This window comes from Oryctolagus cuniculus, chromosome 3 (genome assembly GCF_964237555.1).
Source record: "Oryctolagus cuniculus chromosome 3, mOryCun1.1, whole genome shotgun sequence".
In the NCBI taxonomy this organism is placed as follows: domain Eukaryota; kingdom Metazoa; phylum Chordata; class Mammalia; order Lagomorpha; family Leporidae; genus Oryctolagus; species Oryctolagus cuniculus.
In genome coordinates, this window is record NC_091434.1 from 82,947,739 (window position 1) to 82,968,908 (window position 21,170).

At 44.0% G+C, this 21,170-nt stretch overlaps 1 protein-coding gene across 21 annotated transcripts in view; it reads right to left on the reverse strand.

The window, feature by feature from the left end:
- The window catches only part of TANC1 (tetratricopeptide repeat, ankyrin repeat and coiled-coil containing 1), a 248,195-nt gene that overhangs the window by 151,660 nt on the left and 75,365 nt on the right, over positions 1–21,170 (reverse strand). For 10 of the 21 annotated variants that reach the window (XM_051849489.2, XM_070070817.1, XM_070070813.1 and 7 more), the window contains exon 2: positions 6,355–6,434. The exons of 7 other annotated variants lie outside the window; for them this stretch is intronic. In XM_051849489.2, coding sequence (XP_051705449.1) covers positions 6,355–6,415 — 61 coding nt within the window. In that variant the 5' untranslated portion in view covers positions 6,416–6,434. Of the gene's footprint in view, positions 1–6,285; positions 6,435–21,170 lie in introns of those variants that run through there. 4 more of the 21 variants (XM_008258621.4, XM_070070820.1, XM_017342878.3 and 1 more) reach the window with 2 other exon arrangements.

Sequence of the window (21,170 nt, forward strand, 5' to 3'; positions counted from 1 at the left end):
ACTGAACTTTGCCTTTTTCATTAACTTCAACCCACTTCCATACCAATAATAGACAACTTGAGAGATGGGGCAAAATATTACGGACTTGGGACTGGCATTGTGGTGCAGCGGGCAACATCCCATAGCAAAGCACAGGTTCAAGTCCCGGTTGCTCCACCTCCCATTCAGCTCCCTGCTAATGCACCTGGGAAAGGAGCAGAAGATAGCCCAAATGCTTAGGGTCCCTGCCACCCATGTGGGAGACCCAGCTGGAGTTTCAGGCTCCTGGCTTCAGCCTGACCCATCCCTTGACGTTGAGGTCATTTGCAGAGTAAATCAGTGGATGGATGATCTCTACTTCTTTCCATCTTCCCCCCACCCTGTAACTCTGTCCTTTAAATATATATATATACACACACATACATATATATACACATATACACATATATTATGGACTCAAAATTGGCAGAGTACAGGACACAGAAACAGAAAGGGATCAGTCTCCTCTAGAGAAGGGAAAAGGACTTGCCTATCTAATGCTTCCACAGAGAGGGCAAAAATCTGAGGTTTACAAACAAAAACACTATCAACTGTGAACTTCAGAATCTAACATAGGTGTTAGACAACATTGTTTCATTTCTTCAAGACCAGTAGAGGAAACACAACCCACAAGAACTAGCTGACCACTTATCTGCTATGTTCAAGCAGCAGCTACTACCAGGAACTGTACTACACACACTGTTAGTTTTGGAAAGAGAGGAGGACCTGCCCAATATCCACAACGTTAAGATCTTCTACAAAGTGCCAGTTGGTGAAGGTAAAGTCTGATTTGCCCTATAAAGCTAAGAAATCCGGACACACACTCTACTGGTCTCTCTTGCAGCTGGAGGCCAGGCATTTGAAGCAGGATCAGCCATTACATGCACCTGCCCCACCTGGCTATGCTTTAAGCATTCTTCCCTTCTAGAGGAATTTTTAAATCAACTTTATGCTATGTTAGGGGAAAAAATGACATGATTTTCAGGACAGTAAAAATACTCCATATGACACTATGATGGGGTAACTCATCATTATCTGTGTGTCCAAATCCATAGCATGTGAGAGAACCCTAAGTAAATCACAGACTTTGGGTGATTAGGATGTATCCATGCGGATTCATCAATCACAACAAATGCACTATTCTGGGGGGCAGCTGTGACAATGGGAGGGGCTAGGCAGGGGTCAGGGAAAATCTCTGGACCTTCAATTTTGCTGTAAACCTAAAATTGCTATAAAAACACTAAAGGTTTTTTCCCTTAAATTGGGATCTCATTAGAGTAAATGAAATATGCAAATAATTTTCATATGAATCTGCCTATTCAGGAACATGGCATTTCTGTCCATCTACTCAGGTCTTCCTTCAAGTCATTCCATCAAGTTTTGACATTTCCTATTGTAAAGTGGCATTTTCCCCCCTACCCATTTCCTAAACAGTGTTGCAGTAATGAAAGGATATTAACTTCCTGTATTGATCTTAAAGCCACTCCAAACTCTTATTAGGTCCGGATTTGATTATCAGAATACTCCTAACCTTACAATACCTATTTAATTTTTAACTTAAGTAACAGTTTAATAGTGGTTACCATAAAGTTTTCTGATAATAAAGGTCATTTAAAATAAACATATGGTAGAAGGTTGTGGACCTCTCTGGAGAGTCTCAAAATAAAAGAACGGGCCTCACGTGCTTGTTTCACATCAGTGTCCAAACTTAAGAGCAGAGAAAGGGAAAAAATAACTGATGCCCTCGCCCGGCTCTCCCCCATTATGGTTTAGTATTGATTTCTGTTCCTTTAGGCCTAACTCAAGGTCAAGAGAAACAGAGTGCTCATTTGTACTGAAGGCACAGCGGGGACAAGGTGAATGTGAACATGTTCTCCAAGAGGCATTTTCAGGTATTTATGACTGCATTCTCCAACGTGCCTCGACAGCCCCCAGAATACCTTTCTGTCCAGCTAGAAGCATTTCCTAGGTACAAGAAAAAAACAGCATCATCAAAAAAAAAAGTTTTGCTGATTTCTTCAGAATTCTGTCAATTCCCTTCTGTTAAATCTCACTGTATATATTTCCAATAAAGTTACCTGCATGTAACTTGAATTTGAACACCTGTTTAAATTCTGCCAAAGTGTAAAGTACATATATGTGACATACTTTTAAGTATAGGAGCCGAGGAAATAACTTTTCAATATTTCTGAAACATATTTGGTTTCTTTTGAAGAATATTCAATGTAACACACTGATTGTACTTTCCAAATTCTCAAAACAGGTTCTGACATAAAAGTATAGTAAAAGGTTGTCTGGAAAAACAATCTCCAAAGGCTATGAAAAGCTAAATCCAATTTTTCAGACATAAATATTTCCTAAATTTCTATATGATTGTGAGTTCAAGCACGTTAAAATGAATTTTCTTTTGTCTCTGCCACAAAGATTGGTTTTAATTGGAAACAGTAGAGCAACATTTTTCCATATTGCAGGAGATGCTGTTATCCAAGTTTCAGAGTAGTCTCAGTAGATCAGCCAGCTTTAATTTATAGAGAAACGTAGCTATAATTTACTTATATAATGAGTGCTGGCACAGAAATCAGTGTAAGAACAGTCGAATTCCAAGTACTTCCCCCAATCATGTTGTGACATAACTTCATCAGGATTTCAAATTCCATCTGCTTTGTTCCCAACCTAATACAACCAGGTTCCAGTTAAGAGCAAACAGGCACATACCATACAGATGTTTTATGAGAAATGTTCCCATTGCTTTTTCAACTTGGTTTGCATTAGTGAAAAAGTCATAGTGTGTGGGACTTATTATAAAGAAATGATTCAGAGAAAGCAGTAGTTGCTTTTAAAGACCAAAGGGAGACAAAAACCCCAAATCACATGCTCTGAAGTTGGAAGAGTTTCAAAGGCGAACTGTGTTCCCTGTCTGGCCTGTCTGCCTCAGATCATTCTTACTGCACTGCTACTTCACACGATCCTGGTACTGCTCAAAGAGGATGGGAGCTCTGCTTGGGAAGACTGTTACAGAGCAGGGAGTTTGCGCTTGGAGACCTTACACTTTAGCGTCCAACTTTATGGTAGAAATTACAAAAGATGAGCCAAAATGCCCGGCGGGGGGGGGGGGGGGTGAGATTTTTTTTTTTAAAGCAGCTTTCAGAGAATGAATGAATAAGAAAGATGTTTTTGGGGCCAGCACTGTGGCGTAGAGGGTATGGCCGCCGCCTGCAATGCCGGCATCCCATATGGGTGTCGGTTCGAGTACCAGCTGCTCCTCTTTCCATCTAGCTCTCTGCTATCAACTGGGAAAGCAGTAGAAGACGGCCCAAGTCTTTGGGCCCCTGCTCCCAGATGGGAGACCTGGAAGAAGCTCCTGGCTCTTGGCTCTGGATCAGTGCAGCTACAGCTGTTGCTGCCAATTGGGGAGTGAACCAACTGATAGAAGACCTCTCTCTCTCTCTCTCTGCCTCAGCCTCTCCTCTCTCTATGTAACTCTGACTTTCAAATAAATAAATCTTAAAAAAAAAAAACATTTGGGCCATGACACAGCATAGGATGAGCATGTTCCCTAGATAGAAAGATGAACTGAAGGACCAGTGACTGCAGCACCAGCATCCCATATGGGTGCTGGTTTGAGTCCCAGCTGCTCTACTTCCAATCTAACTTGCTGCTAATGCGCCTGGGAAAGCAGCAAAGGATGGCCCAAGTGCTTAGGCCCCAGAATCCACGTGGGAGACCCAGAAGAATCTCCTGGTTCCTGGTTTTGGCCTGACCCAGCCCCAGTCATTGTTGCCATTTGGGGAGTGAACCAGCAGATGGAAGACCTCTGTCTCTCAGTCTCTACCTCTCTCTGTAAATCTGCCTTTCAAATAAATAAAATAAACCTTTAAAAATAAAAGATGAACTAAAATTCTCCAAAGTACAATTATAACATTATTTGAAGTCAGAGGTTGATTCTTAGGGTTAGAACTGACTATGCTTTACTGTTTGTATCATTAAAAACTGGTTTCTGGGGTGAGCACTTGGCACAGCAACTAAGATGCTGCTTGGGACACCCACATGTCATAGCAGAGTGCATGAGTTTGCGTCCCAGCCCTGCTCCTGATTCCAGCTTCCTGCTAATGTGCACCTTGGGAGGCAGCAGGTGATGGCTCAAGTACTTGGATCCCCAGCACCCATGTAGGAAACCAACATTGAGTTCCCAGCTCCTGGCTTTGGACTGGGAGGCCCCAGCTGTTGCAGGCATTTGGGAAGTGAATCAGTGGATGAGAGATGTCTATGTCTCTCAAATAAGTAAAATAATTTTTTTTGACAGGCAGAGTGGACAGTGAGAGAAAGAGAGACAGAGAGAAAGTTCTTCCTTTTTGCCGTTGGTTCAGCCTCCAATGGCTGTCGCGGCCGGCGTGCTGCAGCTGGCGCATCGCGCTGATCCGATGGCAGGAGCCAGGTGCTTCTCCTGGTCTCCCATGGGGTGCAGGGCCCAAGCACTTGGGCCATCCTCCACTGCACTCCCTGGCTACAGCAGAGAGCTGGCCTGGAAGAGGGGCAACCGGGACAGAATCTGGCACCCCGACCGGGACTAGAACCCGGTGTGCCGGGCCGCAAGGCGGAGGATTAGCCTAGTGAGCCGCGGCGCTGGCCCTTAAAATAATTTTTTTAATTTAAAAAACCCTTTCTTCTTTTCATCTGTTTTCTCGAACACTAAGGAAAAGCTTATAATGAATTTTCACAGCAACCCTACAGTAAAGGCTCCACTTTTAAGTGAGAGTGACTGAGTTTTTAAGGTATAGTTAGTCATAAACAGAAAATCTGTCTAGGTTCCATATAACCAAAACATTTAGATTTGCAATTAGTCCTTTACATAAATACAGAAACAACTGACATTAAAAATATTACTGTAAGATATTACAGGATCTTTTGAATCAAGTTAATCATAATTTGGTGATGTTTCATTAATAAGCACACTTATATAAGGGTACTTCAAAAAGTTAATGGATGATGGGATTAAAAGATGTTTCTTTTGGTGTGAATATTTTTGGAATCCATGCATAGTTTTTCATAATACGCATTTTCCAAAAACTTTTGTAGAAGACCCTTCATATATATGGATTTCAAAATTTGTTTGCACTGAAATAAACTGATCTTTTAATTCAATTTTCTACAAACTTTGAGATATCCCCACATTTTAATGGAAATCACAAAAAAAAAAGTTATTTAATAAACAATAACTAATAAAATCAACCATTCTCCAATGGAACAGGATTGACATAAGTTTAAGAATAAAATGCACCATTTCAAGAATGTCACTTTAGCCTAACAGAGTTTTATGGGTTGACAAAGTGTGGTTTTTCCAGGGTGCAACACTAGCAATCACCAAAATAACCAGTGAAGAGGCTACCCCATGCAATGAAATGCTAAGAGCGCCACAATGACCACACATGCATTAGAACTCCACACGGGGCCGGCGCCGCGGCTCACTGGGCTAATCCTCCGCCTAGCGGCGCCGGCACACCGGGTTCTAGTCCCGGTCGGGGCGCCGGATTCTGTCCCGGTTGCCCGTCTTCCAGGCCAGCTCTCTGCTGTGGCCAGGGAGTGCAGTGGAGGATGGCCCAAGTGCTTGGGCCCTGCACCCCATGGGAGACCAGGAAAAGCACCTGGCTCCTGGCTCCTGCCATCGGATCAGCGCGGTGCGCCGGCTGCAGTGCGCCGGCCGCGGCGGCCATTGGAGGGTGAACCAACGGCAGGGGAAGACCTTTCTCTCTGTCTCTCTCTCTCACTGTCCACTCTGCCTGTCAAAAAAAAAAAAAAAAAAAAAAAAAAAAAAAAAAACCCTCCACACGGGAATACTGAGCATAATGAAACTACAAGTCTGGCATTAAGTCTTGTATTTAGTGGGACTACACCTGTTGGGAGTAAAATCTGATACTCCAAAAAAAAAAAAAAAAAAAAAAAAAAAGGAAGGAACCATCAGCCAGCAGTTAGTCAAAGCTATAAAATTCAGCTGCAAGTGGGACAAAGGAAACGGCTTTCTAGCAATCAAATTCCTGAACACCAGGCTACCTCAATGTCCTTAATCTGACTGCTTCTGGGTCTGGCCGACCTGTTAAAATGACGAACCCTGAAAGCCTATTGGGGAAGAATTTGGTTCATAGACCAAACTCAATTTTCAAAGTCCGACTTCTTATAAGAAAAGAGCAGAAATTTATTGAGTTTCTCGTAGCCCCTACTCCGCTGTTGGTTCTAACCCTCTCTGACCCATTCCCACAGCAATGCACCCACCCAGGCTCCAGGCAGAGGGGCCGCTGTCGATGCCCACCCCGCAGGCTCAGGTCGTTCCTGCACACATACCGGCTTCCTTCTTGCTTCCCTTTCCTCCCTCTCGGCTCTTCTTCAGCACAGCCTTTAACATTTTCAACACTCTGTCGTCTCTGAAGAGAAAAGGAGGGGAGAGAAGAGGAATTAAGGGTTGGAGCGTTGGAATATAACTTGCATATTGTTACAAGAGGTAACTTGGGTTCAAACAGATTGCTTTAGATAATATCAGGGTACCCTGGGTTTTACATTGATTTTCCATGAGCAAACTGTGGTGGAAAACTAAATGCTCAAGACACAAGGAATGTTTTACAACTTTTAATGCAGTGACCAGAAGTTCACTGTCTTGTTATAGAAGTTAGAAAACCAAACACAACAGTGCATTCTCAGCATTCCACATCTAATTAAGGTTATGAGGCTAAACCTGGGTACGTTACTGTACGATATTTGGCACAGTCCCCAAACATCAGTTCATCAAAAGAAGAAAACATAAAAGAGGAATCAAAAAGATAATGGTTAAGAAAGAAGCCACATGGTTAAAGGCAATGTTTTACAGGTGCTACTAATTAAATAACCACAAGGAAAACATTTCAGAAGGTTATGGGAATGGAACATACCAAATGAGCATTTGCAAGGCAAATACAGTGGGAATGCATTTTAACCCTGATGTCAGGAGATCCAATTCAACAGCACACACACATATCACAGTGGGATTTGCTAAATATAGTTATGACTTGGGATGTGGGGAGCGAGTAGAATAGGCCTGTGGCATTATGGCCAAATCCTTTAAATAAGGAGCTGTATTTTTAAGCAGGGCTGTACTGAGCTTGTAAAAACAACACAATGGCCGGGGCCTAAGATGAAACACGAACCCATCTCTATGGAAAAGACAAACAAAAGGACCATTATTTCACTGTGAAGCTCGTCTCCCTCAGCTCTCTCTTCCTCCCCCAACTCAGAGGAGATGGCTGGTCAACCCCAAACAGTAACAAATCCTGGTGTATTGTGTTACCATCACACCTTTGCTAATGCACAGAGAGGAAAGCAGAGGGTGAGCAGGTCACTCCTGATTAGACAAGAAAGGAGAGGGGAAGGGAGGGAAGATGGAGAGAGCACCCCCAACCCATCTAGTGAACTTGAATACTCTGAATGGCCTCAGTGGAACCCCCACACCACCTCTCAACCCTCAGAGTAAAGCAGAGGCTTGGCGGGTCCCCTAGAGAAGGAAAAGGAGCACCCCACCCCCACTCAAGGTTCTGCCATTCACAGAATCACACACCATAAGCACACAGGGTGACCTTTCTTATCGCTTAGTCCAGGCCTATATTTATTTTTCCAAGCCTTTGTTTTACTGAGGAAGAAACAGAGACCCTGGGAGGCTGACTTGCCCAGGGGTCACGCAGCTAATTAACAGCAGGGCCAGAATCCAAGTCTGCAGATGCCGGGCAAGGGTCTGCCCTCCTCCACTCCCCTGGCCAGCCCAGGCTTCTCAACTAGGATCAATGAAAGCTTTGGGTAAAGAACAAAGTTTAGAGATACTAGGAAGATATCATTTTGGGCAGAATTGGGAGAAAGCCATATTGATTATTGGGTTAAATCATCTTACAAACAAGTCTTTACACACAAAGGGAGCATGGATTAAAATCTAATTCTTTTAAAATGTTACTTGATGAACCCTGGTAAAAGCGTTAGGTCTCATCTAAATGGCAAGCATGAAGGAGACGCTTCCATAAGGGGAACTGTAGCACACAAATTTCTCCCAACAGTCATGCTTAAATCAAACTGTGAAATGTAGCATTAAGAAGTGGTGGGGAAGGGGACCAGCACTGTGGCATAGTGGGTTAACCTACCACCTGAGATGCTGGCATCCCATATGGGTACCAGTTCAGATCTGGGCTGCTCCACTTATGATCCAGCTCCCTGCTGATACACCTGGGAAAGTAGTGGAAGCTGATCCAAGTGCTTGGACCCCTGCCACCCATGTGGGAGACCTGGATGGGGTCCCTGGCTCCTAATTTTTGGCTCGGCCCAACCCCAGCTACTGCAGCCCTTTGGGGAGTGAACCAGTGAACGGAAGATAGATATTTCACTCTCTCTTTTTCTAACTCTGCCTTTCAAAAAAATTTTTTTAATGGTAGGCAAAGTTAATGAATGAATGCCTAGTAAGCACAGATAGTTTACTGGTCAACCAATCTTCAGCATTTGTGATATGGCAAAGATTTCATATTTAAGAAAAACACTGAAGCTGGCATTGTGGCATAGCAAGTTAAGCTGCAGTCTGCAGCACCAGCATCTCATATGGGTGCCAGTTTGAGTCCTGGCTGCTCCACTTCCAATCCAGCTCTCTGCTAATGTGCCTGGGAAAGCAGTAGAGGTCAGCCCAAGTCCTTGGGTCCCTGTATCCATGTGGGAGACCTGAAAGAAAATTCTGGCTTCAGCCTGGCCCATCCCCAGCCATTAAGCCATTTGGGATTAAAATAAACCAGAAGATGGAAGATCTGTCTCTCCCTCTCTCCCTCCATAACTCTGCCTTTCAAATAAATAAAATTTTCTAAATGATAAAAAATAGCGATGGAGCCCATGCCATCATTGTGTGTCTAAGGTCTCACGTACAAGCCTTGCTAACCTCTTCCAGAGCCCTGTATGCACCTGGATCACTGATCAGCTCAGGCCCCACCATGGCTTTGAAGGTCATCATCATTGCAGTGGTCCTATGCCAATCAGAACACACATCCCATCAGGCAACCACTAGATGACACTGACTTTGCATCTCATCCTAGACACCTTGTTAGCCTGTTCTGGGACCCTCAGCTGTTATTAGAATAGTCACATCTTTCACATCAGTGGTCTTGAATTAGGTCAAAGAGGCTATCAAAATTTTTGCTACAATTTGTTCTTCCAGTTTATGTTCTGCTCCATAAATAGCAACTCCACACTGTGACCCAGAGGACCTTTAACTAATTATAACTGAATGCAAAGGCAAGGAACCTATCAGCACTGCTGCACATGCACAAATGCATACATGCATACACACACAGAAAAAAATGCTTCCCAGCACATTGAGAAATTAACAGGGATCAGAGTGGAGTCCTGCAGAGTCACGTGTAAGTCCCAAATATCTGAGGCCTAAAATTCCTAACTAGAACTTAATCAACAAACCTAAAGACTGTGCCAGTCTGAAAGCAGACCATCAGAACTAGCAGGTACAGCTACAGCCTGGAAAGGCCCAAACTGGCAGTGTATTCCTGAGCGGATGACCGGGCACAACTGACAGTGTCTAAGCCCTTATAAACACGCACACACCTCCTAACATCCAGTTCTGGGAATGGATGTGTTGGACTGATGGAGCCATGTGGCATTAAACATTGGCATAATATGAATACTTCCTCTTGTTCTGATTCTGTTCTCACGGAAAGCTCACCTCATAATCTGGCTCCTTCCTCAATTTGCCAACAGTGGGGAGACAGTGTAGTGGTCCAGTCAACATAACTGTCTGGGCTGCTGTCAGGACTCTGAAAGTAAATTAATAAACCCGTATTCTGGCTTTAAACTGAAGCTTTCATGCATTGCAGCACAGTACATTAAGCTGCAGCTTGCATGCCAGCATCCCATATGAGAGCACTGGTTCGTGTCCTGGCTGCTCCACTTCCAGTCCAGCTCCCAGCTAATGCACCTGGAAAAGCAGCAGAGAAAAACCCAATGTTTCGGCTCCTGCCACATGTGTGGGAGACCTGGATTGAGCTCTTGGCTTCTGCCTGCAGCAGCCCAGGCTGTTGCAGACATTTGGAGGGTGAACCAGTGAATGGAAGATTCTCTCTCTCTCCCTGTGTCACTCTTTCAAATAAAAAAAAGTCTTTTAAAAAAAAAAGCTCTCATGAACTTTGTTAAAGGCAGTCACTTTGCCAAGTCTCATCTATTTAAGCAATGGAGAATTCTGGGTTTATGACCCCCCCAGTTTGAGGACCAAAAGGCAGAGCGTGATAAGTTCTTCAATGGCGAAGTGACGGTGAAGCCACAGGGAAGGAGATTTGTGAGGGCAGCCAGCAGGCTCTATGTGAAGGATTCTCTCTGAATCACACATTTCTCCAGTGGCAACTTCTATTACTGTCATTTTCCCCCAATAAGGGTGAACGCCGACTTGTCATGGCCAAGAAGCACGTTAAAATGATGTGAACCAGCCTTCCTGACACAGTGAGTGAGACCCAACTGATTACATGACAAGCCCTACACACAGAAACTTCCAGAAGCAAGTTGTTACTAGAGACCCATATATGTAGTGAGGAAGACTTACAGACAAATGTCACAGGACAAAATGTAAGAAACAGTCCCTTTTTACTTTCAATATTATAATATAGACCAAAGGCACAGGTATAACTGGCCAAGTAGAATTCCTTCATTTCTGCCTCATGAAACCACAGTCCCTGTGACACTGAGTAGAACAAACACATGGTTGGGTTAAAATACTTAAGAATAAATCTTTGACAAAATTGGGAACACCAGCTGTCATCTTTATTTTATATTCTTTGAAGGAAGAAGCTGTAGGGGGAAAAAGTATCTTTTCCTTAGCCACTATGCAAGGTGCATGGCTGAAACCTCTCTAACAAGAGATAGATTCACAATAGAAAAGCATAAACTTTTGTAAACCAAATTTTAGGAGACACAGGAGCCTTCAGAATGGAAGACCCAAAGCTCCACGGAAAAGTTGTTATACTTAGGTTCAAAGAAGAATGACAGTCATGCAGAATGTGAGTGAACAAAAACGGGGTATGAGGGCTGGGGTTCTGGCACAGCGGGTTAAGTCACTGCTTGCAATGCCACATCCCTTATCAGAGTGCCAGTCTGAGTCACAGCTGCTCTGTTTCCCTGTTAAGGTGCCTGGGGAAGCAGCAGAGGATGTACTTGGGCCCCTGCCACTCATATTGGAGACCTGGATGGAGTTCCTTTCTCCTGGCTTCAGCCTGGCTGTTGCAGCCATTTGGGGAGTGAACCAGCAGGTGGAAGGTCTCTCTCCCTCCATCTCTCTGCCTTTCCAATAAATAAATCTTTCAAAAGGGGGAGGGTGTGCAAATGATAACAAACTGGGGGGAACTCAGCAAGGCCTCATCCAGGAATAGGGCAGGACACCTTTGGAACAAGGATCTTATGACCGACCTTCAGGTGAGGTCAGCGAATTCCTTTAAGACCACACTTAGGTAGGAGGAGGTCAGAGCGATTCACATGTCTGTGGCTTTCTCAAAACCCATATTTTGTGGTACCATGATCAGAGTCCCAACAAGATGAAAGGTCAGCCTCGAGGTTACTACAACTGAAATTAACCTACAAGAGACGATTTCCTAGGATGTTCATTTAAAAGAAAAAGTGAATATATGACATCATACTTAAAAGGTCAATGACCTAAAGTCAAATGCCGTAGATTATTCTCCCAGAAGTTAGGCAAACTATCAAAAGTTTATTTTAACTGTTGGTATTTCCCCTTCTGCACATCAAGTCTTTGGGTGCAGGCGCATCTCGATGTTACACGTTAGGATTCTGCACAGCACAGTACACTAGCATAATAGAACAAAATTCAACCTAGATAAAACAGAGTTGATTTCAAAACAAGAAAAAATCTACTCCAGCTTGCAATCACAATGGCATCAAAATCATGAGCACCTTGTCTGAGACCACAGAACAGCACTGGGGTGAAAACGTTCTTCTCCTATGTGCCACAGCCTCTACTTACTCAGGTCCAAGTTGAATCTGGGCACTGAGGGCAGGGCACTGTTTCTTCTTTAGTAGATACTAACAGAAACCAGGACACAAACTTCCTACCTACTGTTCTCCATATCTGTTGACAGAGTTAGCTAGGCTGCAGTGAATACAGATGAGTGATTTCCTCCAAATGAAGCAATTATTCAACACTTACAGCAGTTTATAATTGACAAGGAACATTCCTAGATATTCTCATTCACAAGGAATGCAAGAAAACAGTTAAATCCGGGTGACATCAAGGCAATGAGAAACTAGAGAGGAAAATGCTGCACTTCATAATACCCCTTTTCATGTCTACACCTGAATTAACCTTAAAACCTCAGGGCAGTCATCCCAATACCTAAAGTCACATGCTTTTGAGATGGAAAGGCAGGCAGCTAGCTTGCTCTGCTGAGCTGGAAGTTCTAAGCCTCCATGTAATTGTATCCTATTTGTCAATCAAAATGTCCCCTTTCCCAGGATCTATCTACTTCATTCAAGACCATGGCCAGCGCCGCGGCTCACTAGGCTAATCCTCCACCTTGCGGTGCCGGCACACCAGGTTCTAGTCCCGGTCGGGGCGCCGGATTCTGTCCGGGTTGCCCCTCTTCCAGGCCAGCTCTCTGCTGTGGCCAGGGAGTGCAGTGGAGGATGGCCCAAGTACCTGGGCCCTGCACCCCATGGGAGACCAGAAGAAGCACCTGGCTCCTGCCTGCGGATCAGCGCAGCACGCCGGCCGCGGCGGCCATTGGAGGGTGAACCAATGGCAGAAGGAAGACCTTTCTCTCTGTCTCTCTCTCTCACTGTCCACTCTGCCTGTAAAAAAAAAAAAAAAAAAAAAAAAAACCCTAAGAGAGGACACCATGAATATATAGGTATTGTTCTACATGGAAATTTTGAAGGTGACATAATTCCCGGGTGGCTTTAAGCCAGGAGGCACAGCCCACAACCTCATAAAAAAGACCAGCAATTGGGAAGGGCTTGTTCAATCGCGGTCTTCCACCAGACTACAGCTGAAGAGGCTGCTGGGTGCTTGCTCTATCCCTTCCTCACTCCTCCTCCATTTGGTAATCTGGTCCAGTGCCTCCTTATGACAAAGATTTGTGTGGGGCAACCCATGCTTGTGTATGTGTGTTAATTTTCTCACCTTTCAAATTTTATCACCTTATATATATCAGCACTTGTGCATGACCAGAGTCTGGAATAAAACTAATACAGTCAAAAAAAAAAAAAAAAAAAAAAAGAAGAAGAAGAAGAAGAAATAGAAAAAACTAATACAGCCCTGTCCACATCACTTTGTGTATGCTCCATCCAACCATCCACCAGGCCTCAAAGAAAAACTGAAGATGCCTCCTTTCTTTTACAAAATAAATAACAGAAGTGGACATTTGGTGCAGCAGTTGGTCCAGAGTGTTGGCTCCACTTCTGATTGCAGCTTCCTGCTACCGTATACCCTGGAAGGTGGCAGGTGACGGCTCAATTAGTTGGGTCCCTGCCAGCCATGTGGGAGACCCAGATGGAGTTCTGAGCTCTTGGTACTGCCTGGTCCAGTCCTAGTTATGGGGGAAATTTGGGGATTGAACCAGCAGATGAGTGATATCTGTTTGCTTTTCAAATAAATAAAAACTAAATTAATAAAGAGTTGCAATATTTGCAAGTGAAAGACTGGAAAATAAGGTACACAGAACTATGAAGAATTTTTTTTTACTTCAGAGGAGTGAGAGATAGCAAAAATATCCTCAATATTAGGTGTTCAAAAAGTGTTTTCAAATCCTGCTGGTTCTGACCCATTAGGATATCTTCTATATGGTCACCTTCAGAATCTTTGTATCAGCAACACTGATGTTTGTCAAAAGAAAGGAAATGGGTGGTGGCAGCAGTCCTGCAGCAGCCCACGAGACAAATAAGACAGAATGGGGCAAACAGGAGAAAACAAAGGGAAGCAGAGACCACAAAAGGAAACAAGGAGGACTGCTGGCAGGGTCTTGCTTGTTGGCTGCAAATTCATGGAAAAGCCTGCACCACAGAAGCTTCCTGAAAGAGAGAGCGGCTCCACACTCTCAGGGATCCCACGAGGCCAGGGGAAAATCAACCCTCTGTGGGTTCTTGAATTTCCAGAATCTCTCACAATTTTTCCCCTGAAGTAGAAATAGCCTAGAAGTTGAGAGCCCTGGTCTTAGCAATATGCCTGGGAACAAGTGGTGGGACTTCTTTAGGATTCAGCTGCCTCATCCATGTGGGGGTGAGGGTGTAAAACAGCCAGAGAGCAACTGCAACAGTAAGTGAATAGTTAGCCTTCGGTTTTGCTTAACTTGCAAAATAGGAAAAGGGGCTGTCATTAAGCTATAATTTATTTTATAGGACACACAGCCCCAGCCATTCATTTTCATTATTCAAACCTGTTCTATAAACTGAATCTATAATTCTGTCTCCTCCTTTACAGTTTGGTTTGTCAGAGGCAAAAAAATAACAAAAAATTCATATTTGTGTTATTAAAAAAACAATAAATTTACAGTCAAATAGTTTTTTTCTCTTTTTTAGAAGTTTTTTTTTGTTTTAGGTGTGAAGTCTGAACTCATGCTTAAGTTCTGATACCCAAAATTAAGTGGAAATCCCCCATGATGACATAGTCACTTATAACCTATACTTAAAATATTCTGTAGGAGGAGATACAAATTGTTTCAGGAAGAGTTTCTTCAAAAAGTAAGAAAAGCCAAAAAAAAAAAAAACAAAAAAAAAATCTTTCCTAAGCCAGTGCTTCAAATTCCCAGAAAATTGCTATACACAAATTTGTTTACAAAAGTTTCCATTTTGTAGCTACTTGGCAGTAATGAAATCTCCCTCTTGGAGGAAGCTAGGTTACTGCTGGGTATGGATGCACTTTCATGTACACCCGGATCTGTTCAGTCTCACTTTCAACACTACCTCCTGCAGAAAGCTTCTCAGGCCACATCCTGTCTCCAGCACTGCATCCCACCTTACATGATCAAAATCAAACACCAAACTACAAACCCTCCATGACACCTTGTGATATACCTCATACACAGCAAACCCTACAGAAAGTCCTTATGTGAGTTGGACGGTTGTTACAGAATGGAAACCAAAATCAGTGGCAATTGTCTCCCAAAAGGGGTTCTGACTACTAAAGAAATCCAGTACCAACTAGCTACTGATTCCCCTATGGTTATGGTCTTAATCTGAATCGTTTGTGAACAGCAGCACAGTAACATGGCAGGAACTGTTCTTTTTATTTTTTATTTTTTTTTGACAGGCAGAGTGGACAGTGAGAGAGAGAGACAGAGAGAAAGGTCTTCCTTTTGCCGTTGGTTCACCCTCCAATGGCGGCCGGCGTGCTGCGGCCGGCGCATCGCACTGATCCAATGGCAGGAGCCAGGTACTTATCCTGGTCTCCCATGGGGTGCAGGGCCCAAGTGCTTGGGCCATCCTCCACTGCACTCCCTGGCCATAGCAGAGAGTTGGCCACCAAGCCTTCAGAGCACCAGCTCAGGGAGCCTTCAGCCTGTTACTTCACATATGCATACAGAAGGAATGAGAGCAGTGACAGAAAGGTCAAAGTTGAAATTAATCCATGCTCCCTCAAACCAGGAAAGGCTCCCATGTGGCAATAACCACGGGCAGCATGAGTGGCAGTTATCACTATTCCTCTGAGGGCCAATGGCTAGTATGCAAAGATGGGGCTCCAGCCTTGCAGAAAAGCCCTGTTCATCCACAGGTTGTCTGTCTTCTCACCTGGATGCTCCCCAACCAAGTCTCGCCTGCCCACTGTAGCGGCAGAACCCTACTAACTAGAAGACAAGTAACTGCAAGGCTGAAGCAGGCAACTGGTGCAGGGGTTATGGTGTGGGACGCCCATATTCCGTACCACAGTGCTAGGCATTCTGTCCTTTCCTCCCTTCTCCTTCCTGTTAACTCTTCCACTTGAATCAAACAACAGGGCTACAGGCCCTAGTTTACACTGCCCACTTTCTTCTTGTGGGTGGCAGTCACCACCCCTTGAACTAAGGTAGGCAGCATTCTGTATACAAAGTCATCTGGGGCAAGTTCCTTCACCTCCCGTGGATTATCAAACAGGAATACTGCTCCCTTGCTCACTGGACTAGATAATATCAGGTCTTTACCCCTCGAGGTGCTATAATTTTTAGGAGGAACCTTTATTTCTTGTTGACAAGACCACTGTCATCACAGTAGCTAATAAACCATCACCACAAATGAAAAAAGGTCCACTTCAAAGGTGCCCCACGGAAGGCAGCTATTCATTACTGAAGGACCTCTTGCTCCCAGAGCTGACAATGGCTCCTTCCCTTAGTGCTCCAGAATAAAAGACATTGCATTCTCTCCTGCACTTTGATGAGCAAGATCATAACCCCCACTCCCGGGTCCTAACTTCACCAGGATGGGAGTTCTCAGTACCCGTCTTGTTTTCTCAATCTCCCCAACCTGAGTCTCACAGGCAGCCAGCAACACTTGTTTAGCAGTAACCATATGCCAGGCCCTGCTCTTAATCCTCACAACCTTCCTCTGAGGAGGGCGATAGTCATACCCATTTCACAGAGGCACAGACAGGCAAGAGACTAGCCCAGGGTCTCACAGCTCATCTAGGGCAGAGCCTTGGTGCCCAATGAAGCAATCTGGCTCCAGAGCCCGGCCATGCAGACTCTGTATTATGCCTTTTCTTTTGTATAAAGAGTGAGACTCCCTTCCAGGAGCCTGGTGAAGAAGTCAAAGGCAAAATCTAACGAAGGAAACAAATAATCATCTTCACCTTTCACCTCCCCGCCTGCCCTTCACACCCATGTGTACTCCCAGAGCAGCATCCCGTGCCTCAAATCTATCCCAAAAAAAGAACCTGCTTTCACTGCAAGACATTCACAGCCCGGTTCCTCCAGTTCTGCTAGGCCTCCAACTAATCAGCTATTTCAAAGCACAGTGTTGAGACCTGCAGGCTCCATGGAATAGCACACAGGCTAAATGGCAATCTCTCTAGTTCATCAGCACAAGATGGACAACACTGAGAGTTGGGAGATCTTTGTGTCACATGGGCAATGCTTCTTGTATTCCTAACACTTACCCAGAAGTTAGAATTACATCTCAGAGGAACTCAAAAGTCACTCCAGGGTTGGGCATCCAGCCTAGCAGTTAAGATACCTGTGTTCCACATTTGAGTGCCTGTGTTCAATACCTGACTCTGGTTTCTGATTCCAGCTTCCTGCTTATGCAGACTCTGGAAGACAGCAAGTGATGGATCAAGTAATTCGGTTCCTGCCACTCACATGGGAGACCTGGATTGAGTTTCCAGATCCTGGCCTTGGCATTGCCCAGCCAGAGCCACTGTGAAAATAAGAGGAATGAATCAGCAGATGTGAGTGATCTCACTCTGAGCCCCTCAAATATATAAATTAAAATTTGGGAAGAAAGAAAACAAAGCTACTCCACTTCTCACTGACTGAACTGCACCAAGCTTCTTAAAAGGTGGTGGGACACAGCATAGTATGGCATGACACCTTGGATTTCCTTCTCTGGGCAGTTTCACGTTGATAAATAAAGCTAGTAAGGTTTTAATCTTGGACATCAAGTGCTAAATTAAATCAGGGTATGCCTGTAGTGGTGATGCAGGGAAGAGCAGAATCCAACTCTCAAGCCACATGGCTTCATCTCTTCCATTGCTAAAGCAGATGTCAGCATATGCACCATTGTACTCACCTCTGAAGACTGTAAGGGAAAACATTCGTGGTCACAAACATTTGGCTCCAGTAAGCAGCCTTCAAGGGGACTGCCACCAGGGCCCGTGAGAAAGATCACTTGGGTACGGGTGATGGCTTTATTTCTTAATTGATTCCAACAGCCCCCAAATGGGGAATACCAGAGTGCCAGATGATAAAAGTCAAAGTCAAGTCATTCTGGGAAACAAAAGCCAAGTAAGTTATGACTGTTTTTTACAAAAATGTTAACAGATCCAGGTTTAATGTTAACAAATCCAGTCTCAAAGCAAAATGAGAAATATTCGAGAGTGCCATCCAAGGCCTAAGTTTGTAACCTTTTGTATGCCATGAATTGCTTTAAAAATTTGGACACTCTCATCAGAACAATGTTTTCTGAATAGTTTTTACATAGAAAAATATGATTATGAAGGAAACTATATTGAACACCTATCAAATTATTTAAAAAGCAAATTGGTGATTCAGTCATAAGTAAGACCCAGAAGCATGTCAAATAACTTTGGCAATTTTTAAAGTGGTGATGAGTATAAATGATATTTTCAACTATGAGATACAAAACTCCAATTTCTATGTGACAGAGTCACAGAAGTTGATAATATCACATGGCTTCTTGCCTACTTTTAGGACTGAAGCAGAGGCTACATTTTGGCTAGAGTTAGTGAAAACAGAATTCTAATTTTTTTTCTCCCATACCAAAATCCATCCAAAGCTTAAGGACACCGATGCAGAGGAGAGATCAAGACTTCCCAAAAATCCATGCTAATCACTAGGTGCTTCAAAACAAACAGCAACTCAGTTTTGTCCCACCCGAGGAAACAATGAAATGTAAAATATTAGGCAGGAACCCGTGGCCTGGCTCACACGAGCAGGCTCAGGTATTCCAGGGACGAACCACTGCGAGCCACTTGATGCTGACTCCCAGAGTCAGTGTCCAGAGGAGTCTGGGAAAGCTCTATTTAGTGAGGAAGTCCATCACCAGCAAGCTACGAGCCCAGCTACAGTAACCAGGCCTGGCACTGCAGGAGAGACCTCGGGAACGCACAGGCTGAGACAAGGCACAAAGGCTGAAAAGCTAGGTTTGGTATTTGGGACAAGCGTATTTTACATACACCACTGGTTTTGTTTTCTTGGTGCTCTCCTCCCTTTTAAAAATATCTATGGCCTGGCAACCACAGATCTTCAGTTAACTGGATCAGGCTTCCTGGGTGGGGGGGCAGCCGGAGCTCAGCTTCTCCCTCCCCCCTCTGCCTCATACAGTCAGGCATGTTTCCCAGCTGCATGCCCTAAATCAGGGGATGCCCATAGGAAGATAAATATAATTCAGAGTCTAAAACACAGACTCATATTGGACCACTGCCAATTTCTCATGGATCCCGGGTAACTGAGATGGTTTCTGTTTTCATGGTTAGGAACTACAACAGCAGCTGCAAGAGTGCAATACTTTTTCTAGACCAATAAAATTACCTAAGTCTGGCTGACTCTCAGTTGTGGTAGCAGCCACACTGCCCAGAAAGATTCATGTCCATGCAGTCTTCAAGAGCTGGAGCGGTAGCTCTGACCTAACTGGAAAGCATTCACTTCAATCCAAGAGCAAAAGCAAAAACCAAGACTAACAAAAAGTTACTTCAGCTAGATTTTGAGTTCCAGAGTAATTCTTATCAGTGGAGATGACAAATGTTATTTTAGGACCAACCCCCCTCCCCGCCCCAGTAAAACCTTAATCAAACCTATGCACAATTCTAGCTTTGCACTTGAAGGTTTGTCACACACCACGTAAGAACATTAGCATTTTTCCTCCTTTAAACCAAATGGAAGGTTCATTTAAAGCCCTGAGTTAATTCTGCAGTGAAACCTTTGATCTCTGCTTCTGTCACCACTTCGCCGAAGACATAGAGACAGGAGGAAACCCAGCTCAGACCTAAGAAACAAAACTGGTATTATGAAGTTGCCCAGAAACCACACGTGTACATAAATGCACAGGCAGATCTCTTCTCCTGTGGGGAGGAGTCTCAGAAGCTATGGTTCCCAATCCAAACTGAGAGGTTCCTTACGCACTGGTATATATGAAGCACACTTACAAAGTTACTTGCTAAATGAACGTGTGTGGTCCAAATGCTTCCCTTTAAACAGCCCAATTAGAATTCAGTGGAAAAAAGGACACATGTTTCTTGAATGGCTTTGCATCACAGACAGTGGATGTGAAATTATTCTAGAAATAATGAAGATGTTGCACAGATGTACAAAGTTTTCATGGTCTCAGCAAAACATCTTTCTAGTACAGCATAATGTGAGTCTGTAACAAAGCTAGATACATAAAACAAATTTTTTCAAGATCTGAATCTTGCTTTTATGCAGAACTTCCCCAGCCAACCCCCTGCTGCCTTCTCACAAACCTAAGGAAACCCATATTTCAGGATAATTCACTGAAAGTCATAAATTATGTTCATTACAAATTAAGACTTAGAATCTGTTAGGGGCAGGCATTTGGCACAGTGTTTAAGGTGCCACCGGGGATGACTATATCCTGAATCTGAGTGGCTGGGTTCGAGTTTGGGCTCAACTCGGAATTCCAGCTTCCTGCTAATGTATACCCTGTGCAGCAGTGGTGTTGGCTACCGTACTTGGGTCCCTAGCCGTGTAGGAAAACCCACACTGGGTTCTGAGCTCCTGGCTTTGACCTGGCCTAGCCCCAGCTGTTGAGTGAACCAGGGAATGGAAGATATCTCTGCCTTACAATTAAAAAGTAAGAATTTATAACTTAAATCTGTTACAAGTGGAAGAACTTTACCCAACAAATTCAACCATAAAAACAGTAACAGAGCTCCAGGTGCTCATTTCACAGACATCACCTTGTTTAGTTCCCGCCATCACAAAAGCATGTATGAACTATATCCTGTGTTACTCCCTTCTGATAGAGATCAAGACTCAGGAAATCTCAGCAGCCCGCTCCAGATCACACCTTAGCTCCTAATGTCTCAGTCCACTCCCTCCCATAGAGGCAAGACACACCCTGGAACCTTGCCTTGCACCCTAAGCCTAGATCCCAAGATGATGTCCAGGAAGTCTCTACTACACAGCATGGAGCCTACAACCAACAAAACTTCATCACTTGTGATGACTTGGTTTTAACTGGGAGTCATGATTCCAAACACCAGTCCCATAGCAGTCTCTCTCTGGCTTTCTGCTCTATGCCATTTTCCTTGGGAAAAATGATCAGAAATGCCCATTTCAATGTCTACCTCCATGGAGGTGACTCACAAAATCTGTTTGCCATTGTTTAACCTAATATAGTACTTTATTTCCACCCTGCTGACTACAGCCTGGACGACAAACTCAACATGTACAAAATTAAACTTTCCCTCATCCCTATCTCCAAAATCCACT